The 24,617-nt window shown below is 43.9% G+C and overlaps 1 protein-coding gene across 1 annotated transcript in view; it reads left to right on the top strand.

Annotated features, from left to right (window-relative positions):
• The window catches only part of RBFOX2 (RNA binding fox-1 homolog 2), a gene marked incomplete at its 5' end in the record, with an annotated part of 167,551 nt that extends 143,543 nt beyond the window's left edge, over nucleotides 1-24,008 (top strand). The window contains 9 exons of the mRNA XM_080349804.1: nucleotides 1,527-1,619; nucleotides 4,352-4,412; nucleotides 6,766-6,819; nucleotides 6,967-7,059; nucleotides 8,167-8,299; nucleotides 13,660-13,699; nucleotides 21,551-21,639; nucleotides 22,579-22,651; nucleotides 23,637-24,008. Coding sequence (XP_080205930.1) covers nucleotides 1,527-1,619; nucleotides 4,352-4,412; nucleotides 6,766-6,819; nucleotides 6,967-7,059; nucleotides 8,167-8,299; nucleotides 13,660-13,699; nucleotides 21,551-21,639; nucleotides 22,579-22,651; nucleotides 23,637-23,681 — 681 coding nt within the window. The 3' untranslated portion in view covers nucleotides 23,682-24,008. The remainder of the gene's footprint in view (nucleotides 1-1,526; nucleotides 1,620-4,351; nucleotides 4,413-6,765; nucleotides 6,820-6,966; nucleotides 7,060-8,166; nucleotides 8,300-13,659; nucleotides 13,700-21,550; nucleotides 21,640-22,578; nucleotides 22,652-23,636) is intronic.
• Nucleotides 24,009-24,617: the final 609 nt, after the last annotated feature.

Raw genomic sequence — 24,617 nt, 5'->3', positions numbered from 1 at the left:
TCACATCAGGAGTTTCCACTGCATCCAGCACAAGCTTTGTTCTTCCTGCTCCTGAGGGCATCGGAGCCAGCAAAGATTACTCTCTGTACATTAGACTGGCATTTGCTCTATATCAAGCCACAGGAGCCAGTTTCTCCTGTTCTGAAGATACCCTAAAACCAGAATGCGACAAACGTTTTTCTTTGGCCCTACTCTCTCTAATGGCATGAAGAATATCTCATCAAAATTGTCTGCCCTAAGGTACCATTTGCAGCTAGTTAAAATCCTAATTCCTGTAGTCGTGTTGTCTCTGTGTTAATGCTAGTGCACCCATCTCCCTGCCAGGGGAGCACGATCTCTTACCTGCCCTGTTACGCCAATGCATGAGTTGGCAGCAGCATGAGCATGTAGGGCAGACGCATTGCATGTGCCTTCATAGATGCGGTATATCTGAATTTGTCTAACTAAAGGGACATTTCAGTAGTCCTCGACCCTTTGTTGTCGCTTCAAGCAGGGCATATCAATTTTTCTCAGACTTCATGGTCTGACCAGGCAGGGCTTTGTTACCATCCACGGCACAGAGGTTGCCATCTCAGAACAAAGCCAAGTAAGATGGGCGCAGGGTGGGAGGGAGTAGCAGTAGATCAGCAGTGTCAAGTAAAACCTGCCTTTGCAGATTAATTGGCATTTAGGTGTTTAGATTTATACCCAAGTCAACACAGTACTCACAGACAGGAAAATTTTGAACCCAGAATGTGCAATACTCTGAATCTTCATGCAAAGTAATGTTTATTTGCTGGTGCCACCTGGAAGCCCTGCTTACTTTCAGGGCCCCATGCATTATTAGGGAAGTTACAGGGACAGGAGTAGACATCAGCTGTGCCCTGAAGAGCTTACAAGGGATGCTTTACAAACAGCCCTTCCTCTCAACAGTTGCCTAAGGTAGGTAATTATTATTGTCTCCATTTTACAGGTGGGAAAAGCAAGGTTCAGTATTTGATTTGCCCAAAGCTTCGCAGAATTCCTGGTGCCAGGCGTGAACTCAGATCGCTGCTCACTCTCGTAGCAGTTTCTCAAGAGAATGAAGTGCTGCTCAGTGTCCATGTCCTGTATTGTGTCTGGGGTGGGTGGTGGGTCCCACAAAGCCTGTGTGTTAATTAGCAGAGGGGAGAGAAGCCCCACTTGGGCTTGACTGGCTTGCCTATGTTGAATAGGGTTTAGTGTTTTAAAACAAACAAAACAAAACAAATTGTCTCGAGTAACTTTGTACTTCTTTTTTGGTCTGGCCTCAATTGCTTTTATGTTTTTGTTTTTGTTTTATTTTTTAAATTCCTCTTCTTATGATTACAGTTCCTTTATTTTATCGAATTTAATTTCTTTCATTTATGAAACATGCATGAACCAACAATGTGATTCTAGGAGGTTATTGCTGAGTTGTGCTGATGTCGATTTCATACTGTGATATTTTTTTTCTCTATTTACCTAGAGATCAGTATTTCAATATATAACGATGTGCATGTTTTCCCCCCTTCTCCCGCTGCATGCAGGGATTCGGGTTCGTAACTTTCGAGAATAGTGCTGATGCAGACAGGGCCAGGGAGAAATTACACGGCACCGTGGTAGAGGGCCGTAAAATCGAGGTGCATGTCTTCAGTAATTCAATTTCTTCTTTATATTTATTCTTTTGATTTCTTTTTGTGTCTTGCCTCACTTATTTCACATTTGGATCCCAGTCTTGTGTGTGCGTGTGTGTTTGTGTCTGTGTCCTTCACCTCCCTGCACTGAAATGTATAAAAGTTTACACCCCTTATGGAATATTTTTATTGTTGTTTTGGGTATTTTTTTTAAATTTTCTTTCTTCTTTTATTAAGTTTTTTTCCCACCCACTCCAAATTTTTGCCCTTCTGCTGTCTTGATTTTTTCCTGTGCTTCAGTTTGCGAGGCTCCGATTTCCTGTTACCAGGCCTGAACAAAACTAACTGAAAGAGTACTGTCCGACTTCTAACTCGGTGTCCAAAAAAGAAAGCAGGGGGCCAACCAGTATCCTCTCTTTCCTCCGAGGCCAGTTCTCCTCCACATAAGTGTGATATGACGCCCGTAGTGGGAGGGGAGGGGAGACATGGGACAGAAGCCCCGAGTGGGCTGGTTTCTTGACCTGTCTGCTGTCCAGAGTCAGCTTGGTGAAAGCTCATCGTTGAACTTTGTAGCTCTCACCGCAGGGGAATGAAGGGTTAACGTTGGCAGGGTTAATGTTGGCTGACCTGGCCACATATCAGGCATACCTGGTGTTGACCAGTTTAGTGTTCCACTGTATTGGAGGCGAACTGGCGTCTTCCCTCTCTCCCTCTTTCTTTAAAAAAAGAAAAAAAAAAAGTACAAATATTAAAACAAAAAAAGCCGCCTTTTTGAGTAAGATGTCTGCATATTTTGCTTTTTTTGTTTTGTTTTGTTTTTTTATTTTTATTTCCCTTTTCGATGGTTTAGCGTTTAGGGCCCTTCACTTGACTCACTCTTTCCATGGTAACTATACACAATGCTGGCGATGGTACAAGTTGGCGGTAAGTGAAACAAAAGCGCTAGAGAAGAATCTTTTTTTTTTTTAATTTTTCTTAAAATTACAAAAAAAAAAAAATAAAAGCAAAATTAAGAAAGAAAAAATCCATCTGCCATCTCACATTAACACTACGAAATGTGATTTGACTTGTTGTCCCCACCCACCTCCTTCCCCCTTCTCCGCCTTTTATTTTCAATGCTGTTGAGTAATGCCGCCTGGACTTTGGATGTACATATCGTTTTGTAGCAGTCTGAGCTGTTTGATTACTGACTTCATGGTGATTTCCCCTTGCACATCTTACTCAGAGTTACTGAACTCCAGTTTGGCTGGTTTTTATTAATGCACCCATTCCCTCTCTCCTGCCCCTTCTTTCTGCTGCTCTCTCTTTCTGAGACCTGTTTGTAGCTGTTACTGTTTGTTTTCTCTCTTTTTCTTTCTCTCCCCTCTCCCTGGTTTATTTCTTTACTCGGTTAAATGCAGCTGTTGGTCTCTTTGCTGACTGGTGGTTTCTGATCGGTTCTGGCAATTTTTCCTTTAAGTGCTTGTGTTGCACTTTGCTGTAGCAGCTGATTTCAGGCACTCGCTCCATCTTAATGATTGTCTGTGAGACCCTATCTCTTCCCTCCTCTCCTCCCCACCTCTGAATCAATTGTGGTTGTTGTTTTGTTTTGGTTTTTTTTCCCCTCTTTTATCTGTGTGTGTTTAACTGCATGCTCTCAGTCTCATCATTGTTGTTTCCCATTCTTTCTTTTTAAATGTGTAATGTTTCTATTGTTTTGGGGCTGAAACGAGAGTAAATGTAGCTCCAGACTCCCCACCCCTTGTACTCTCCCCATCCATAAGCCTCAAGGGCCCGAGGCAGCTTTTATTTTTATATCCATTTTCTTCTTCACCTTGGCCTCAGTTCCCATTTGGCATGGGTTTTGATAAATTATTGATGTTGCATAAAGACTTCACCCTCCTTGCAAGAACTTTGAGGCTGTCTGACACGGGGCTGCAGTAACTTGGCTTCCAAACTGGTCCATCTTTTCTTTATCAGCACCATCTCTGTGGTAACACCCCACTTGCTTGAGCAATCAAACTGCTTGGAACTATGTAGAGCTCTGTAAAGAGGGTGGAGGGCACAATAAAACTGAAAAAAGACCCAGGTGTGCTGCTATGTATTTCTTCTTTTTGCTCCATGAGATTTGTGACAAGGAAAAAAATAATCTGAAAAAAGATTTAGAAATGATGGGGAGGAGATTGGTGAATGTACACCATGCAAACCACTGGTGACATTCCAGAAATTTCTTCAGGCCTTGGGAGTTCAAATCTAAAGTTGTTGGACTCCAGGCTACCTTTTTCTATCTAAAAGTGTGCCTGGCAGTGACCTGCTGGGCCCCAGTCCTAGCGGTGAGCTTGAGAAACAAGTCAGCCTGTGCGCCACCTGGTTCAGTTGCCCTGCTCTGGGCTGCAGAAATGATCGCTGCCTCTTGAACAGAATCCAGACAAAACCTCCAAAGTTTTGCCCTTTTGATCAATGAGCTGAAAATCAGCCTACGCCAAGGGGTGACAGGGCGGCAGAGAATCTGCACTTTACTCTCGTTGGCCTTTTGTTTAATGCATAATTTTAAAGTGCCATGTTTAGCTTTAACTTTTATAATTAAATGGCAACTGTTAAAAGTAATTTAAAGATTGCATTATCGTAAAATTTTTTAATTTTTTTGTTTTTGTTAAGAGAAGTATAGTGTGTGTGTGGGATCTGAGAGCTTTCCACTGTTTTCCCTAACGTCTTGTACTTGCTTCCCTCTCCCCCCACCTTCCCTTTCTTACTTTCAGGTTAACAATGCCACTGCGCGAGTGATGACCAATAAGAAGATGGTCACGCCTTATGCAAATGGTAAGAGAGACTGTTCATACTAATGATGAGCTGAAGGGTTTGAAGAAAGACAAAATGGAAAAGCCACGACCTCTCCTCAGAACCAAAAAACCTAATTTTTAGTGGTTTTCTTCAGTATAATGGTTAAACATTTATGGAGGAATGCCATTTTATAGCTGGAGAAGTGGAGACAGGAGTAGTGGCCAAGCTGGTAAAGAAGCCAAGGACTGATGGGTTTCCTGTTGCTACTGCACCTGGTGCTGTACAGTGGGATATGCAGCGCTCCCGATCCTTACTGCCAACATGTAGATAACTAAATATGTATGCAGAAGCATAACTTAGGATACATAAATGGATATATCTCAGTTCAGGCTCTAACAGAAAAAGTACAGCTGTCCCCGGGCAGTTGGGAAAACAGAGGCATTGCACTGCTTGTTGGCTCACTTTTTGCTACAGACCGTGCCTGTGTTCAGTCATTTTCCAGTGAACCTGAATAGAGAAAGACCAAGTTGTCTGGGTAATGAAGAATCCTGTTTCATTGGGATATCTTGGTTCTTCTGTCTGTGCAGTAATTTTATTGCATAGGCATATGTAGCATAAATAGTCATTCTTCTGACAGAACTGAATGCTGCTTTGATACATATTTTGAATCTGGGTTTTTGTCCTGAAACAGGCAGAAAAGTTATTTTTGGTCTGAAAATGTTCCCAAATAGCTTCAACAAGGCAGGAAGCTGCATATAGGTAGTTGCTAGTGTGAGAATACATTTTGATTACAATGTTGAGGTTCAGAAGTCAGAAGATACAAATTTTGTTTGTGGCTCTGCTACTGACTGATTATGAGGCTCTTGGCTGGCAAACCCATCTCTTTTTGGTTACAGAACTGGGGAAACAGAGGCACGCAGAAAGGCTGGGATTCTGAGTCTCAGTGTCTGAAAAGAACCAGGAGATCTTGTAGTAAAATGCAATGCAGCAGCAATGTTCTGTTGTCCTGAAAACAAGGGAAGAAAACGCATATGAGTATTTGGTAACAGAGCTTGGCTTACATAGCAATGACTTGTGATATCCTGATAACGGGCAGGACTATTTTGCTTTCACAACCTGCAATTTAAAGACAGCTTTAAAGCTACACAAAGGTATTTTAGTATTAGGCCAGACTTAAGGCATACTGATGAGTGGTTTTATGACCGTTTCCAAATTTGAGGGTTGATCCGAGTCCCCTTGCTGCCACCACTCACTGGAGTATTTTGCCATCAAGGTGGGCAGAGCAGCAGCAGCAACACGCCCAGTCTTGTGGAGGGAGCAAATGTTGCACCTCCTGTTGATTCTCTGCAGCAGATGAAGGGGTGGTGTTGGTGGGCTGCAGTTCACAAAGGTGTTTGTATGATTTCTAGGCTGGTTAGTGGTGTTAAAACACAGTAAGTACATCAGGACTGTAAGACAGAGGAGGGGTATGGATTTATTTAGATAAAAATACCTGTATGATTTGCTAGCTGAATAGCCAAGATCATTCTTGAATGGAGTGCTTTGTGGAAACGAGTCCAAATTGTGTTAGCTTTACACCCCTTGCTTCACTCCCCACATAGAAAGGTGAGGGGAAGACAGATATGTTTCTAGATCTGACTGGGAAGTGTGTTCCTCTGTGTACCCCCATGACTGCTTTAAGCACTATTCTCTTGTAGGTTTTATGCTGATGATTTGCAGTTCCTGCCACTTATCCAGATTATATTAAAATCAATTCTCTGTGAAGGCTTTCACCCGAAAAGCAGCATAAAGACGACAGGAAATACTAAAATAACACAGAAGAAAGCGTGAGATGAATAGACTCAATTGCTTTTCTGCACCATAGTCATGTGATTCAGTTAGTGAGGGAGTTCAGACACCGTTGCTTTTTAGCAGGTCTCTAGCAAATAAGACAGAAGGCTGTTTGGAGAATTTAAGGCTATAAATTGATTTGCCCGGGGTGACAGTCTGGGCCAGTGGCTTTAGAGAGCTTTGCGATCCGCAGCGTTCCCAGTGAAAGCAGGGAGGAGCTGGCAGCAAGGTTCACGCAGAGAACGCAGGGTCGCAGGGTGCTGGTGGCAAATATGCATATAAGGTAGTTGGCATTCCCTCAGCGGTGCCTCTGCCCTGCTGCGGATCAGCTGATGTTTTGCTGTTCCCTCCAATACAGCGACCTGTTCCTAGAACTTGACATTAGAAGAAAAAGGCAGTTGGCCTTCATCTACACCAAGGGGGATTTGAGGCGAAGCAGAAATTGGAAAGAGCTGTGCATGTGAAGCTGGGGCACACGCAAGAGACGGTTCCCCTGCCCTGCGCTGCCCACTCCTTCTCTTGGTGTAGATTTTGGCATTCACTGCGGTCTTTGTTGTTTCAGGTTGGAAGTTGAGTCCTGTGGTTGGAGCGGTGTACGGCCCTGAGTTATATGCAGGTAGAGCTTAAGTAGACACTTCCACTTCTGCCATTTAACTGCAGTGGTGTTTGTTTATGTTCTCAATCTGCTGTTTCTTTATAACCTTTTTACTTTGTTTTGTTTTGTTTTCTTGTTTTTTTTCTATTCTTTTTAAAATTAAATTAGCGTCCAGCTTTCAAGCAGATGTCTCGCTGGGCAATGACGCCGCAGTGCCCCTGTCAGGAAGGGGGGGTATTAACACTTACATTCCTTTAATCAGTAAGTAGCCCCCTTTGGCCCTATGTTGTTAATGTGCTTGAGTTAATGATGACTTGTTACCCTTCTTCTCTTCAGTCTGTATAATATATACTTGAAAGGATGGGTCTAGCTGGGAATGAGCTAAAGTGTACTGTGCAGTGGCTGTAACTTATTCATCTGCAGTGTATTTCTGTACTAGCGAATGGGTCTTTCTGAGAGACAAGGAGGCTGCAGAACAAGGGGAGGGTGCGTGTGAGGAATAGGCCATTCCCTTCCTCCCCTCCCCCTTTTGAAAACAGAGAAACCAAACAGACAAATCCCTAAAGTACATATTATACAAGCTGCTAAACCGCGAGTCTGCAGGGTTCCCAGTGGCATGCACCTCGATGCACGTTGGGTTGGGTTTGCGCCCTGGGACTCCTTCCCTCTTGGTATCTGTTTATTACGTGTTTGCAGATGCCTCTGAGGTTTTTACATCACTTCATCATGAGCCAGTTTACTTCAGCATAAAGCGTAATAAAGCAGGCCCCAGTATACATGGAGCCAGTTATTGGTCATACTTGTTAAATGAAGGTGGGCTCTCAGTAAACTGGCAGTTTATGGGAAATTTCTGCTGCTGTTATATGGGCTATCTTGTCTTTCAGGCTTTAAAATGAACATACAGAGCATTGGGTGGCAAAGAGTGGGAGGGGAAAGGAGGGAAGAGACTGATGTAAGTTGGTTGACTTTAAGGGCCTCTTGACAAATTATTTTAAAGAGCCTCTGCAGTTTTGGAAGAGCCGCCTGCTATATTGATAGTAACTCTCTGCGCTTCTCAGACTTTAACCAGACTGCATGGTGGTGTCAAAAGGCGGGGGGATTTGTACCCTGTTTGTGGTGGGTGAGGCATGCCCAAGCATTAACCTCTTGCATGCCAAACCTCTCTGCAACCCCTCTTCCCCCAAAGGCCCTGGTGTAGCAGGAAGTACGTATGGGATGCTTACTGGGTTATAAGCATGCCCCTCTGCAGGACTGATGCAAAATGTCCCACCGCTGTGGAGCTACTGTCTCACTTTGTTGGAAGCAGAGGGTTCTTCTCTGGGCAGGAGCTCAGATCCTTTTCACCCTCCACCTTGTCTGTCTTTACAGTTCCAGGCTTCCCCTATCCAACTGCAGCCACCACAGCAGCCGCATTTCGGGGAGCCCACCTGAGGGGCCGAGGAAGGACAGTGTATGGGGCAGTCCGAGCGGTACCTCCCACAGCCATCCCTGCCTACCCAGGGTAAGCACTGGTCACGAGAGCAGAGTGCTCTGCACAAACATGTCAAATAGCTGATTGGATAATCAAAAAATAGCTAAACTTGTCTGGATGGTGAGAGTCAGGATATTGCTAGTGCCAGAGCATTCTGCACACGATGGCATCCAGTGGGGGCAAATCTAAATTTTTTTCTTGTTAAGTTCTTGACTGAAACAATTCTCAGTACATGCAGCAGCTTAAAGCGCTGATGGATTCCTTCTCATAATTTCCAATTTGTCTATGTGGTATTTGTCATCCATTCACCCAATATGTTACAGCACTGCTGAGAAGGACGCAAAGAGAGAAGGTCTAAAATTTCCAAAAAGGTTCTGCTCTTTGCACTCCATTTGTGTTTTCATATCCAGGAATGAGGAGTATTATCCATTACTTCATGCCTCACCATCTGGCAGTAGGACACAGAAGAGCCAGTTACCCACAATGGATTTGCTTTCTTTGTTGGAGACGGTTTAAAAAGGTTTAAAACAAAGATTAATCAAGTCCATTAATTTAAAGTTGGGAGTGCTTGAACTATAGGGAGAACAGAAGTGCAGTGTTCTTCTAGCTGTTGTATGAAGCAATGGTGGCAACGGTGAATGCATGGCCTTAGCATTCTTTGCCCTCTGGGTTTTCACTAGTAATGCGGTGGAATAGATGCTGTTACAAGAGAGTATTCTGCTGTTGAAGAGTACAGGGAACTAGGTTTGTATGTGAGGTTTAGTTTTGTGTTTTTGTTTGTTTATGTGTGATGGAATGACAGATAATTCAGCAAATCCCTTCCAAACTATCTATTTTTGTTTCTGATTTTGAGGATGCTTTATTCATATTGCCTGTATCTGGAATTTTACTTGCCATATTTTCCAGGCAACATTCTCAGAAAGAATAGGAGTAGGAATTAATCTTCTAACACAGAGAAGTGGACTTGATCCTTATTTCCTTTAGACTAGCCCCGAAAGGGAAGAAAATAAATTACAAATCTTTCAATAAAAAGAGAGGTGGAAGCCACACACATCAGTGCAAGGAGCTGGCCTGATATATGCTGAGTAAGCTTGCAGTTACCTTCTGTAGCAGGTTAAGTAGAGAGGGCTGCTGCGACCCTTTCTTTTTAGAGTCCAGTCTGATGTTTAAAGTGGAGCTCATGGAAGTAAACTTCAGTTGTCATATATCTGTGTAGCTTTGCTCACCAGCAAATCCATCAATATTTGTATTTAATTCGCTGGAAGCCTTTAAATGAAACCTCTTGCCTGAACACATTGGCCTTCCAAGCAGAGCGTTTCTTCCAGGTTATCAGATCCACCACTTCTTGCCATCGCTCCTAGTTCATATTCTATATTCTCTAACCACAGCCTCTGACCTGCAACTCCTCCCTCTGTCTGTGGCTCTGACAATGACCCAGTCCAGTTTCATTAGGAAGTGCTCCACAGTGAAACAGAGAAGCGAAGCCCAGCTGAGTGCTGCCGTCTAGCAGAACACTGAATACTTGCACCAGGCAGGGGGATGTGCGCTTCATCCCTGGGAGTGACGCCTGGAGCATTCCCAGCAAGAGGCTGTCACATGTAGTGCGCTGGGAGGGACTCTGGGCTTTGCCTTGGATATAAATCCAGCCTGAGTCTCATATGAAGGGTATATTTCCATTTGGAATATGGGCCAGGGTCCAATTATTATCCCTTCCAAATATTGTCTCATGACTCTGTTTACTTACATTGCATTTGTCTGACCCTGCTGACTGATTCCATGCCTTCGTGGGTAACCTACTATCCAGTAAACATTTTCAGGGCAGCAGTAAACAAGGCATGGTGACAAATGGCCCAGAGCTGTCCCTAGTCCTAAGCACTAGGATGTAATGAACTAATTCTGGTGTTTATTGTCATCATAGTCTGAATCTCTACAAGACATTCGGTAGACGGAATTTGATTCTTTGTGGAATAATACAAAATGTGCTATTCAGTTCCACGTTGCAGTAACCTGTAGGACAGGCACCTCTCCACGTGGGCACTGTGACCTCCATGGAGTCAGGAGCAGGCACACACTCCTGACACCTTATCCTGCATCAATTGCTTTCTTCCTCGCCAGTGGAAAGATGACACCGTAAGATCAGTCAGCAACACATGAGTGATCAAGTCATAGTGAGTAATGTGGAAGAACACAGTAAAGTAAGCTGCAGGTTAACTGTAACCTGGTAGGAGGAATTGGTTTTCACAAACCTCAGTGGTGTTTAAGTTTTAAGTTACAAAACTTAATGGTATCACTGCATTTGAGAGCTTAGCAGAATTCCAAAAACACAGAATGTAGATTAATAAAAGCTTGTTGGAATTGCCATACTGGATCAGACCTGAAAGCCATTTAGGTTAGAGGAATTTTTCACGGTGCCTAGTGCTAGACACTCCAGAGGAAGGTGCAAGAAATCATACCATTCTTAATAGTGTTAACAATTATTTCAAGAACTCAAACTGGCATTCACTGTTGCATATGTGGAATGTACATACTTATGTACAGACACGAACATTTATCCAGGGAAGGTTAGTCATACCATAGAAAGCAATTGCTCAGACCATTGGAGAGGATGTTAGTCACCTGAGCCTGACCCCAGAATACAAATGCAACCTTCAATTTATAACTGAGATGGCATTCAATAGGAGTATGGAGACATTGCAACATCTGATATATAGCATGAGTAAAACCTGTGCTGGAATATTGCCCTGATTTGTAGCGGCCATGCTTTCTAAACAAGAATGTTGACAAATTACATTTCAGACCAAAAGCTCTAAGAATTAAGTCAAGGCCTGAAAAAATCTCACCTACTGTAGAACTCTCAAAACTAAATAAGCTTGATCAATTTTATTTCTCCAACTAAAGTGCAATAATAAAGAGTAATTTAGTTTTAGGCATGTAAATATATAGAGGATTCACTGACCTGAAACCAAAAGTGGATAAAAGTCAGAGTAGATATGAGGCCATAGGGAGCTTTAGGGGTTTGGAGTGTTTTTTTGGTTCCTTTTAGACAAAGTCAACTGTTGGTATACCTAAATGATGTGATGGCTGCTTTACAAAACCAGCATATTTCTTTTTTCTTGTGGGTGTGTTTTAGCTCAGCTAGTGGGCTTTTTGCAGATGCCACTGAGATATGATAGGCTGCCAGGCTGCTTTATGCTTCTGATCAGTCTACATAACCAGAATGGCCTCTGTGGTTTTCAAATGAAGGAATTCTCTCAGTTTTTGCTAGCATCGAGAATCACAAATATGGATATTCTAGCATATAAATAAACCTTGCTAAATTTCAGCCCTGGCAGTTGGTGTCAATCAAGTCCTAACTGAAGGAGAAACGAGGATGCATGTGTGCTTGCTTGGCTGGACTCAGGAAGTCTCACTCTTACCTGTTATTAGTGTTCCTTGCAGTTTTCTCTGGAGAGCTGATGTCAGCATCTCTTGCTGACAGGATTCTATGTTACAGAAATAGTGGCCTGATCCAATGTGGTAATGCTTATATTCATCCAACTGATTGTGTTCAGGGTAACTGTTAAAACTGCTAACCTGTTCATAAACCAACAGTCACTTCTTCTGTCATGCGTTTGCCTTTCCTGCAGGAGCAGGTGGAGTATCACTGCTAAAACACTCCTGGTCCTAGATAGAGAACCCAGCAATGTAAGTCACTGCCCCAGGAACCGAATTCTTTGTTATGTGATTGTCAAAATTTAGCTTCAACAAACATGATCTTATGGCCTGCTTCTCCCTGCTGAAGTGGCTCCCCCTCTTCCTCTAACAAGGGTCTCTATTTTCACATCTGCTCCCAGCGCTCTTGGAGACCGTAGTAACTCTGTCCATTGGGAATGGAGTGTACTTTTCCTGGGGAAGGCAGCAAGACTAAATTATTCAAGCAGTAGCTAACACTGCAACAGATTTTTTTTTTTCTTTTAAATTTTATTTTAGTTTTTAGTAATAGCATGCAGAATTTTGGCAAGATCTGCTGGGCTTCTTTTGTGTGTGCGTGCCTTACAATAGATGGGTGTCTGAGGGTGGCAGGCTCTTGGCAGCATTTCACATTCCATCTGATAAGTAAAAAAGCAATAACCAAAAGGAAAGCTTCCATACCTTCTTTTTCCTTAATGCTACTGGTAAGTCATGCACATCAGATCCATGAACATCACAGATGGTGGGGGCTAATGCTTTTTTAAAGCCTTGAGCGAGTTTGCGCAAAGCTATTCAGAAGACAAAGCAGGAGGAAATCCCTCATTGTGAAGCACACCTGAACTCAAATGGGTGGGAACATCCCCTCTCTTCCTTCCTCATCCTTCCCTGACCCCTGTCCCCAAAGAGAGCTGCATAGTCTTACCTAACAAACGCCCTGGTAAGAGTGGCTCTTTGGGAACCCCAGGCTCTGGTTTGACAGTTTTCCTGCTTGAAGTTCTGAGAGAAAGAAAACTATGTCTTAAAGCAGAAAAAGCACCATCCCGTGGAAACCCTTCCAGTTGCTCCTCTCTGCTACGAATAGGTTGTTCCTACCAGAGACTCCCACTGCACCTTTCAATTCTCAAACCTTGGACCAGTCACCTAACCTTTTTAGCTCATTATCTCTGCTTGTGAAAGCAATGCATTGTGGGTATTTTTGGTTTTTTCTTTTTAATTACATTTCTCTGTGTTTACTTTGATCAGAATTGATTGACTTGTTTTCCTGAGGTGTTGCATCGGTTCTTTATGATGCTGAATAATAATACTTTGCATGCTTGTGTGATCAGCCAAATCTTATCGCATGTCTAATGTGCAGGGTAAAAGCAGGTGATGTATGGATGTCAGAAACAAAGTCATGCAGCCCTGTGAAGCTCAAAATACATAATCATACACAACTCTCTGAAACGTGCTTTTGACATAGGTGACTACAGTCCCCGTGGGATGCCTTCTGAGGGGCTCTTTGATTTCATAAGCCCACTTCATGAAGCCAATGTGTCCATGTGTTCAGGGGGTAACTAAAATCATTCCAGGAGAATAACCAGAGTGGAGGTTTCTAAACCCTTGTTTCTCTTCTTCAGGACATCAGATTTTTTTGAGTCTATTTTTATTGTACAAGATGGTGGTTCCCCTCCCTCTCTCCTTTGCATACTGTCTCCCCCTCTGCCCACCCCCTGCCCCTTTGCATGCCATGGAAGATGACTTGGAGCCGTCTAGCGTGCGTGCGCACACACATTCTCTTGCTGATTTGCTCCTGCCAAAAGCCCAGGTTGTGGATTCATACATCACCTGCCTGTGTAAAACGCATGTGCATGCTGCCGTCCTCAATAACCGGAATGTGTTTTCTGTTCTTTTGTTTTTTGTTTTTTTGTTTTGTTTTTTGTTTTTGTGTGGATTTTCTGCAGTGTGGTTTACCAGGACGGATTTTACGGTGCTGACCTCTATGTAAGTACACACACCGGAGCCTTCTCGTCCCCAACCCCTGACAAGCCAGCCTTTTTTTTTTTTTTCTTTTGGTTTGTTGGTTTGGTTTGGTTTGATTTTTTTTTTTTTTTTAATATCATTTACTTTAATTTTCTTCTTCCTTGTGGATATATATATATATTTATATATTTAGGAATGCAAGCATGCTTCTCTGTCACTGCGCTTGCCCCTGGGTGCAAGACCTAAGCCTTTGGGTTTCCAGATCATTGCCAGGGTCAGTTTACTGGGTGTCCTGTCCCCCACATGCACACTGCTACTAATCAACCTGAGAGATGATTAGCGAATTGAAATTTCTCTCAACACTTCTCTCGTGTACATAATTTGGATATGAAAATAACAGGACTGGTTTAGCCTCAGACTTTCCCTTTCCTTCTCCCCTTCCACCCTCCCTTTTCTCTCCCCTCATGGGGCCCTTTCAGGTTTGATTTGTGCAGCCCACACTAAACTGAGCAAGCTGTATGTTTAAAAATGTTCATATGCCACTGGGATGTGGAGATTATCCCTTTGGGGAAGACACTGGGCCTGATTAAAAATGGAGACTGAGATGCTAGAGTGAAAACTGACATCTCATTTTGCTGTTAGAAATGGTACCTAAATAGGCTAGGTTGGCTCGCCTCTTTGGGGAATTGTAAAGTACAAATATGTGGAGATGTTCGGTTAGAAGAGTCAGCAGCCTCCTCCTGTCTGGGAATTAGTTCTGATACCACGGGAGACTTTGTCCTGTCATTGTCTTTGTCCTACCCAGCTAGTCTGTATTGCAAATCCCCAGGGCGTCTGTATGCGTAGGTGGGTTGTGGATGGAGGGATTCTGGCTGGCTGGTGAGAAAGGCAGTTTCCTCTCTGATGGAGAGCTGTTGCAGAGCAGCTGTGGTAGGAATATGCCTTTCAAAGCCAAAATTTTCGGGTTCACTACTGCCATTACAGCTTGTGGCTTGCCTGGCTCTAGCAGAGTTCCCTTTTGTGGTAGTGTAGGTACTAGCTCTTTGGAGCTGGGGAGGTTTTGTATTGGGTAGTGGCACAGTTGGCATAGATTTCACATCCCCGCTCCTTTGAAGGTGCTGCTTCTGACATTTATGTAGACAACCCTGGGGTTAGACTCAAGATGGAGTTAACTTTTGGATTTTGTTGATTTTTGTTGATTTGAGGGTCAAGTCTTGCAAAGGCACTTTTCCCAACACGGTTACAGCAGTTGAAAAACACGCTGTCCGAGCATACAGAGATGGGGTGCATTTCTTCATTCTTACATATACAATCATCTGCACTGTACAGTCCTTTAAAAATTTATCTGCCTATTCAAGCATTCCTTTGTAAAACTGTGTCAAGGATTATAAAGGGTTCTGGGTTTTCCTGCCTCACTCCTAAAACACCAGCTCTACCAACTACTGACTTTGCTACAGCTAGTAAGCAAGCCAACGAGCAATGCTTAGTCCCTCTTGCCTGATGGTATGGCATTTAAGTTGCTGTCATGTTGAAAGGGAAGCCTGACCAGGGTTACTCCCTATTTCTTTTGAGAAAGCTCCTTCAGAGCTTCTGTTGGAGGTGAGGAGGAGAGGCTTATTTAACATGCTTTATGGACAGAGATTTCGGTAATGAAGAATCCCCATAACCACGTGGTGCTGCAGTGCAGTAGCATCACGTAACACAAAACCGAGCCCCCAAGTCAGGTTAGAGCTGTTAGGTAGACTTCTGATGACTTTGCTGTTGGTGGCTCTGGTCTCACTGTCAGAAAGCAGGATGATCGAAGAGGAGGCTTATCAAGGTAGATGGTGGTGCTTTTTCCTATGTTATTGCTGCCCAGGTGAACATGAGGAAAAAGTTACCATAATCCAAACATGAAGTTACCTTTTGAATTTGCTCAGCACAGTGTCACTGCAGTGTCCCTGTGCCCCACTGATCTGTCGTGCTTTTCACTGCAATGCGTAGCTCCCTCTGGTTGCGGTGAAAGGCTTGTCCTGATGGTGGAGAGAATGGCAGAGGGTACTTCAGTTAGGACGAGGGGGAGAGTTAAATTGAGGTTCCCTTTGGTATTCTAAGTCTGTAGTGTTGTGTCAAGGAAGGGTGGAAAGGAGCTGAGCTGGCAGGAGTGGTTAGTGGTATGCCAGATGAAGGGGAAGTGTCCCAAGTTTGGGCTGTTTTTTCCACATATATGCTGTGCACCAATTTTCTCATTTTCCTCCTCCTCCTCCTCTTCCTCACTCCTTTTTTCTTTCCTGGGGCAACCATCCTGGTAGCATTTCTTCTGAGAAGAAGGCATTCCATCTCTTGTTGGATGCATCCCATACTGGCAAGACACCTGAATTCATAAACAACCTGCCCCAGGATGCAGAGGGCTTCATTTCGGCTCATAAGAAAGATTATCTTTCTTCTACAATGGGGTCAATCTGGGTGGCGGGGGGGAAACCCAAACAAACCCACTCATGCGAAGACTGCTCCTGCCTGTGAAAAGCGTGCTTGCATCCACTGGAAAGAAAAGGCTGGTGAGCCCTGCCGTGGGCTGTTTGTATGATTGTTTCTTTCCACAGCTGTGTTTTTTTGAACTGCTCTTCCTGTGTTCTGTTATAGAATAGTCTTACAGGAACCAATCATTAGCGCTAAAATACCTCAGGTAGGAGTGCCAGTGTGACCTGCCAACCGATCAGATTGTGGATTGCAGTGGAAAAAACTGAATTATACTAACCATTCCAGCACCACATTAGAGATGGGAACAGAGGCTTTTTTAGGGCAGCGCAGACTCATGTGTGATCCGAGCCCCTGCTGTAGCAGGGCGGCATGTGTCCAGATTTCACACCGAGTGGCACTTCGTCCAAAACAAAATAATAATATAAATTAAATGGAAGGGTTAACAAGGTCATGCTTGTCCCATTACCATGTAGAAGCACCTGCTGCAATGGACACTGTTGTCCTGTCACCTCTTTTAATTCATTCATGCTCATTCCTGGTGCACTTATGCCAGCCTTCTAATACAGAAATACTGGAAACGGTTCTAGCCCTTTCTGCTTCTTAACTTATGTTACAGGGCATTTTGGGGGTGGAGAAGGCACATTTGAGATACAGTAACTGAAAGATCCTAAAACTGGGCTTGCTAACTAAACCTGGCATGTGGTTAAATGTATCTACCTGGTACCATGAGTTACACATTTCTCTAGGGACCTGAGAATGTTGTGTCTTAGTGATGTAAAGACTTCAGAGTAAAAAGTGCCAGCAGCACATGTGTGCCTGTCTAAGGCAGCAAGGGAAAAAGAAATGGGAAGCTGATACCATAGGATACACTGACCTAGTAAGCTGTAGTTTTGGATTTCCTCATGTTCTCTTTGGATTGATCACCTAATATGCACCTGAAGAGTGGAAGAGAAGCTGGATTGACTTTGAGCTGAACTGTATAGTTTCAAAGTGCTCATTTATCTACATTAATGTGCTCAGTAATTGGAATGCTGCTTTAGCTGGGACTGCAGCTTCCTGTATATGTTGTTTTGCCATGTTTGTGTTACTTCAGAGGTTATATGACAACATTGAAAAAGCTGTCGTCTAATGCTAAAGGAGGAATTTTAAAAAAATATGTTCTTGCTTCATTGATGAGCCAAGGGTGGTAACATCACAGAAGAGTAATTTTTAATTTGTGATTTTGTGAATGCTTGGGCAAATACAGTTGTTTGGCAATTAAGATCTAGAGGCTGAAGCACCGCACATTCACATGGGGAAGAGGGTTTAGCACAGCCCCAGCAATACTGCCAAGATATCCAGAGAAGCAGAATTTGAATTAAGATAAGCAACATTTGGGTTGTGTGCATCTCTCTCACGTGCTCCCCACACCGTCCAAAAGACTGTACCAGAAAGGACTAACCTTGATTTATACAGTTGTTTTGGTTGTTAATTAGTACCCAGTAAAAATGCATAAGCCTTTTCCTTAGTTGCCCTGTTTCCTTGTCAAGGCAGCGTTTAAACTGTCCCTTTGATAGAAACATCTCTGACTCAACATCTTCGCCAGAAGCTCAGCCACACTCATTTTTTTGAGATGAGGCTAAAGATTTTAAAAGCTGAACCTAGATGGGTAAACCCATCCCTGTGAAATTACTTAAATAGATGGAGTGGGAGTTTGCATGGCTGTCCTGGGTTTCGGGGACTGTGCCACTTGATGGTGTCTTCTCTTGCAGTTTGGCTGTGGCATTGGAGGAGAGTGGTGCAGCTAACAAGGGCCTTTTTTTTTAATTATTATTTTTTGGAGGGGGGAGACACGATTGTTCGTGTTTGTTGAAGATGTTCTACTCTGTTACGGTTTATATTTACTAGAGTGTCCAAAGTGAGCGGCATCAAAAATTACTAGGGGTGGTAAGACCATGTAGGTAAGGTTATGGATGAGCTCTGCATACCAGTTAAACTTGTGTGTGAACAGGTATAGCAGGAGAAAATAACTAGTACGTTAGACAAGCTGAGCAAGGCTTTAGATGCATTGACAGAATTACAGGTGGGTCCTGGGTTATGGAGAACAGGAGCATCAGCTGGGCAAGGCGACCTGCACAGTGTCTGCTTTGCTCTGGACTGGTCCCAGAGCTTGGTGAAAGCATTTACGAAATAATGAGTAATAGTCGCAGCTTTCCTCCTCTTTCCTTCACCCTGTTTTGGTGTATTTGGACCTGCTGGTCATGCTAAATACATCCCTGTGCCAGAAATCCCCCAGCTGTCCACACTCATTGCTCCTATGACAGGAATGTACCATGGCCATTATAATCCCCATTTTTGGTTTTATTTGAAGTACACGCAAGTAGAATTCGCAGACTGCTTTGAAATGAGCCAGTCTGCTTGTGCGTGTGTACCCCTATACTGTGATTTTTTTTTTCTTTTTTTTTAATTAACAGTAGCTTCAATTTTGCATCAGTGCATGGTTAAAAAAGCAATACACATGTCAGCTATTTCTTAACTTCATTTCTCCAATGAATTATTTCTCCTGTGTGTTTTTTTTTTGTTTGTTTGTTGTGCAGTTGACTGAAGAAATGTTAACATCCCGCTCTAAATCTCTCAGTGGAGTCTCTGTTCCCTTCTCTGATATAACAGATGGGTTATTGCTTGTTATAATTATTAACATTGTGGTGTGGGACAGGGCTAGGGTGGGAGCCATTTCGGGGGGCGAGGGCGGGAGGCTGCGGGAGTCGTTAAGGTTGGAATGTTAACTCCAGTGGTGACTGACTGTCTCCGTAATAGCAGGTTGTTGTGGCTGCACGCTCTAGTACTTGAGGCTGTGTACTTCACTGAGCTTGTGGTAGAGCCTAGGGCGAACTGCTGTCCCAAGAGAATGCTGGGATGGATAGAACTAGCCAATATGAGTCTGAACGTGGTGACTTTGCTGGTTGTTCTAGCTCCAGATGTCAGCATGCTTAGTTTTTAATTTTGATTAATAAATGTTACGCCATTCCCCCTCCCACACCTGATTCCAACCCTTCTTTTCTTTTCTTCTTTTTTATTGTTTTGGTTTGGTTTGGTTTCATTTTCCTTTGAGAGACATGAGTTAAAAGAGAATTACATGATAACCCTCTTTGGTTTCAAACTGCATCTCGCTGTCATGTTCAGAATATGTGCCAGGCGCATTTGAAATGGCTCCTGATCTGAAATGTGGCTGGCAAGTGTGGGACAGAGCGGGAATCTGGGTGCGCACTGAAGCCAGCTGCCCCGAGGAGGGTTGTGCCAGGCAAAAATGCCTTGTGCCCAAGTGACAGACCCCATCAAGAGTTCAGGAAGCTCCTAAACTTTAGGGAATACCACAATGGCATTGGTATCCAATTTTGTCTTAATTTAGTGAGGTCAGTGAAGATGTGATTTGGATTAAGGCTGCACCTCATTCATCTCATCTTCATCATGTTTCAGAGGTGGGAGTAATGGTGGTGCAGTGATAGCATGGCAAAACCGAGCCTAACCTCACCAAACTATAAATCCAGAACGCAAGGGTTGGAACAGGTAGATGAGATTACGAAGGGAAAACTGTGACATGGCATCTCTTTTCGCGCAATGTGGTGATGTTTCAGAGGTGTAGATTTGTGTTACTCTTTCTTCTCTTAACTAGAAGATTGAAGAGGCTGTAAATCCCCCCTGCTCTGGAGCAGGGAATGGTCCTCAGACATGTTTTGGATCACACGTTAGCCTTCGTGGGGCTAACACAGGCCCCACAAAAGCAATCAAAATTAATTTTAAATCATTACTTCTAATTTAAAAGCTACCTACCCCCAAAACTGAGCATTGCTGAGCAAACACACAGTCCTGTAGTAGAGCTGATCTTGTACTCTTAGTTACATATAGGGAGAAGATCTATAGGGAATAAGTGATAGAGGTATGTTGAGCTGATGGTGGAAGTGAAGAGCATAAGTCTGCCCTTCTGTTAATTTAAAAGAAAAAAAAGCCAAAAGCAATCTGGTGTTTTCTGATATTATTTATGGCTCATTGTGTTTCTAGCAAATCAAAGCCCCAGTTCATTTACCATTCCCCCATTCAGAGTTAATGAAAACGTGTACAGAGCTGTACAATAAAGAAAACTCTAACCTGGGCTTCAGAGCCCTGTTTTCTGCCTACTGTGCAGCCTTTGCTCCTGCAAGTCCAGAGTGTGACTGGCCTCCCTCCTGCATTACTGCCCACGGTGCCCACCTGCCCCAGCCAGCTCTTCTCGCCAGAGCTCCCTGTGGAAGTTCCAGGAGGAGACTTGCAGCTCTTCCTCTCACTCAGAATTCACATTTTGCCAACTCAGCTGCAAATAAGCGCAGTTTTATTAAGCTGCCTCGACTCCATCTATTGGTACTGGGGTGAGCTTACCCCCCAGAGGGCTGTTTGGAGTGTGGGTTTGTTGGTGGAGCCTCTCCAACTCCAGCAGCACTACACCTGCTTCTCCATCTACTGCTGACACCAGAATAGGAAACTTCCTGCATTTAACACTAAGTGATGTCGACAAGCAGAGCTGCTGGGGAGGTGTTCTGACCCAACCACACATTTTTGGTTTTGGTCTTCCCCAGCGAGACACGTGTGGCCTCTCTGTGCACAGCAGAGAGGAGGCACCTCAAATAGGAATGATGGGGAAGCCATTAGTAACTACCTCTTAAGTAAGCATTATAAAGACCTTAACTACAGGTGTGTAGCATGGGCAGAAATGCAGCAGCAATACAGACTGTTCTGGCATAATTTCCCCTGACTTGTTTCCTTCTTACATTCAGGGAGGGGAGAATGGTCTGATTGATATCGATGTCACTTTGCTTGTTGCCAGCCTGAGACCACCAGGGACTGTCTTCTCTGACCATCTCTTCCTGATTGCTTTTTAGCTTCTCTGACTGTTGATACTTGTATATAGCTGGACCAAATTAAATTCTAGCCTTTTGGGTTTCCCAGGCTTAAAAAAAGAGACGGGGGGAAAAAGCAGAAATTTCTCTGAATGGTCTTCTTTCTAAAACACACACTTCATGGAAAGTACCTACCTCTGATTTCCCCAGCGTAAGAGAAAGGGGACATAAAAATTATATTGCATGCAGGATTTCAGCTCTTTTCTGGTTTTCAGTTCCTCCACACCAAATTTAATTTCCTGCAGGGATATAACCGTGCTCAGGCTTGCTTTAGTTTATTCCTTCTACTAAATGGGGTAATGGAAGAGTCTTCATGGTCCTTCTGAGGAAAGGAATATACATGAGTAAATGGGCGATGCTTGCGATAGACATGACATGGGAGCTGATGCAGTTTGAAACACTTCCTCTCCTTGTGATGTGTGTGACTTTTTTAATTTCTATTTTTTTATGCTCTGCATGGGTGGACAGGTATCTGTAAAGTCAGTTCTCTTCTCTCCTGCAGGGTGGATACGCAGCCTACAGATATGCACAGCCTGCTACTGCAACAGCAGCCACGGCCGCTGCAGCCGCTGCAGCAGCTTACAGCGATGGGTATGTAAGGGGGAGGTATCCCCTGGGGCTAGCTTGCTGTGCTCAGGGATTCAAGGAGCATTGATCCATCACAATACTTCTTTTCCTGTTTCTTGTTGTACTGGCACACGCACACATGCATGCACAACGCGACATGAAAGACGTGAATGCACAGTTTGTCTCTCTGTTCCTGGGCAGTATTGTCCTCCGGTGTATGTGAACTGGCACAAACTCTGGCCTCTTCCCCATCCTTGTGATTCTCTGCACAAAGGAGCCAGTGTGGTTACGGCCTCGGAGTCCAAAGACCTGGCGTTCCTTGCCAGCTCCTTGCTCTGCGACTCTGGGCAGGCTGGTTAATCACCGGGTGTTTTTCTCTCCCCATCCATAAAGTAAAAATTGCTCAGCTAATACCATAGTCAAGGATGCTTTAACATGCAGCTCTGTATAGATACAAAGGATTATCATCATCACAGTGCTTGCCTTAAGGTTTTTCATCTCCTGTGCAGCAAGGCCATGTTTTAATCCTAGAGCATGCGAGACCATTAAAATTTATACTCCCTTCTCATTCTGGAGAATCCCTCACTGCTTTCCATTTAGCAGCTGTTAGTGTGCCAGTAGCACTAGTGCCAGCAGTCACTCTCCTCCCAAATTGCATCATGCGAGGTAAGGGATGCATTAGCTGTCATTTCAAAGGTGCTCACCTCTTTCCTACAGGTTAAACTCATGGTTTCTGCCACATTCCTCCTTGCAGGATGTTCTCTTGCCCATCTCATATGATGCATGGCAACGTGCCCATAGGATCTCTTCGAAGAGGGGCTGCCTGCGTGCATGTGTGTGCATGTATGCATACATGTGTGTAGAAGGGCATGCTGCTTCTTCCATTGCCTGTGGTCAGACAGCTGTTTCTCTGCCCCCAGAGTGACTCTTTCTTTTATTTTTTGTTGTTCTCCCTCTCTTCAGTTATGGCAGGGTGTACACAGCAGATCCTTACCATGCCCTTGCCCCTGCCGCTAGCTACGGAGTTGGCGCTGTGGTAAGTGGGATTTTCTTTCTAGTGCTATTTCTCGTTTCCAGTATGGGGAACAGCTGTTTACTGCTTAGCAGGTAATTAAACTTCACCCAGATTTTTTTTTTTTTTTTGAGGGAGAAGACCCTTAGCTGCAGTGCTTGAGTTTCTAGTTGTTCTGCATTCATGTGTGTGAGTGTGGACTAGCAAAAGAGCTAGGTTAGAGGGGACCAGTTATTACTTGGTCTTGCACATCACCTAGTACAAAGGAGGTGGTAGAACAATGACCCAAAGTGTCATTCAGTGCAAAGCTGCTGCACTTGGTTCCCTCTTCCGCTAATGGAAGGATGCGGTGTCCTGGCTGCCAGCAGTAGTTACACAAGAGCAGGAATGAGGTGGTTCTGGCATCAGAGGGGAGTACAGCAGATTGCTGAAAACACATGCTTGCCCATCTGCTGTTAGCCAGTGCAGTATCTGTGTTGCTGCAAAGGCTGGAATACAAATGTGTTCAGAGAAAAAGACACCTAAATATAGATACCTGCAGTGTAGCACCTCCATTTGAGCCTCAGTTCATCATGTGGATTCTCTTTGGGGCCAGTGAAGGAAAAGCAGGTACTTCTAGGATACCAGGTCATCGTGTCTATTTTAGACCTTTACCTTAAGGTGAGGTGAAGAGTGTCTTAGAAGTCCTGGTCTCTGCTATCCGTAAAGACAGCCTAGACAACTGGCTCAGAGACAGGACTCAGGAGCCCCACCTCTGGTACTGAGGTCCCTTTGACCAAGACTTGGCAAATTTACCTCCAGCTGGCTGGTCATGAGCGTGTCCTTCTGAGCCATGTCTCTGGTTTTGCAGGCAAAGTTCTCCTCTCTTGCTTCTTAGAGGTGCTGATGGTGGCAGGTCAGTGCCAGGGCATGTCTGTTAGTCCTTCTGAGAGCAATGGGATGCTGTCCTGAGTGTTTCTTCACAGTTCATCTCCTAACGACCTCTTATTTTCTCATTTAATTTCTACAGGCGAGTTTATACCGAGGTGGCTACAGCCGATTTGCCCCCTACTGAAGTGACGTGAGCCCCCTGCAAGTGGGACAGCCCCCCCAGTTCATGAGGCCTGGCTATTGCAATATTTACTAGTAGAGGAACTCTATAGCAAGACGAGGAGGAAAAACAAAAACAAAAAAAAAAAAGAGAAAATACTTTTTTATACCTCACTATGTTCTTTGAATATGTATTTTTTTTTTCCTTTAAATTTCTGCCTTTAATTCTTTTGTTCCAAAGATTGTGCTTTTTTTTGTTGTTTTCATTTTTGGGGTTTTTTTTAACTGTGGTAAAAATAATGCATTTCCGTGTCTGTATGTTGGTGCATAGCTTATCCTACCAATCACGGAAAAGGTGATTAGTGCTAAGGAAAGCTGTTAGAAACTGATATCATACAGTTAATCAGGAACACGCAGACAGAGTTACTTCCCTGGGTCTGGTGCTTGGTGCCTGTGAGACAGGAATACGTGAGGGAAAAGTCTCCACCTGCCATGTTTCTGGTCTGCAGAAGGAAGCACGCTGTGGCTGGGACCTAAAATGCTGGTGGGAAATAGTCATTTACATTTGGAAATGGGGGAAATGCAGAGACTTTCGTCGTTTTTTATCACCATCTGATGTGCACAGGTTTGGGACAGTTTCAGCAGTGTCAGGATTTTAGACTTGGCAAGAGAAGATTTCCTCAACCTGCCCAAAGACTTCGGCTGTTCTCTGCTGTACAGGGGACAAGAACTTCAAAAGGAGTTTTTGATGAGGATGATCTTTCCCACACACGTGCAACTTATTCTAGATGATTGTTGTCCATTGCTGATGGCTGTAATTATCTTAGTTTTTCTTCCTCCTTTTCAAGATCTTTGTCCCTTGCTGGCCCTTTCCTCCCCTTCTCTCCTCAAGGAGTGGCAGATGCAATGCAGCATCACACAGAGCACCTCTGTTGCGGACAGCAAGCGGTTAAACATGCAG

Source organism: Nesoenas mayeri (assembly GCF_963082525.1).
Source record: "Nesoenas mayeri genome assembly, chromosome: 1".
In the NCBI taxonomy this organism is placed as follows: Eukaryota; Metazoa; Chordata; class Aves; order Columbiformes; family Columbidae; genus Nesoenas; species Nesoenas mayeri.
This window is presented reverse-complemented; position numbering and strand designations above follow the sequence as displayed.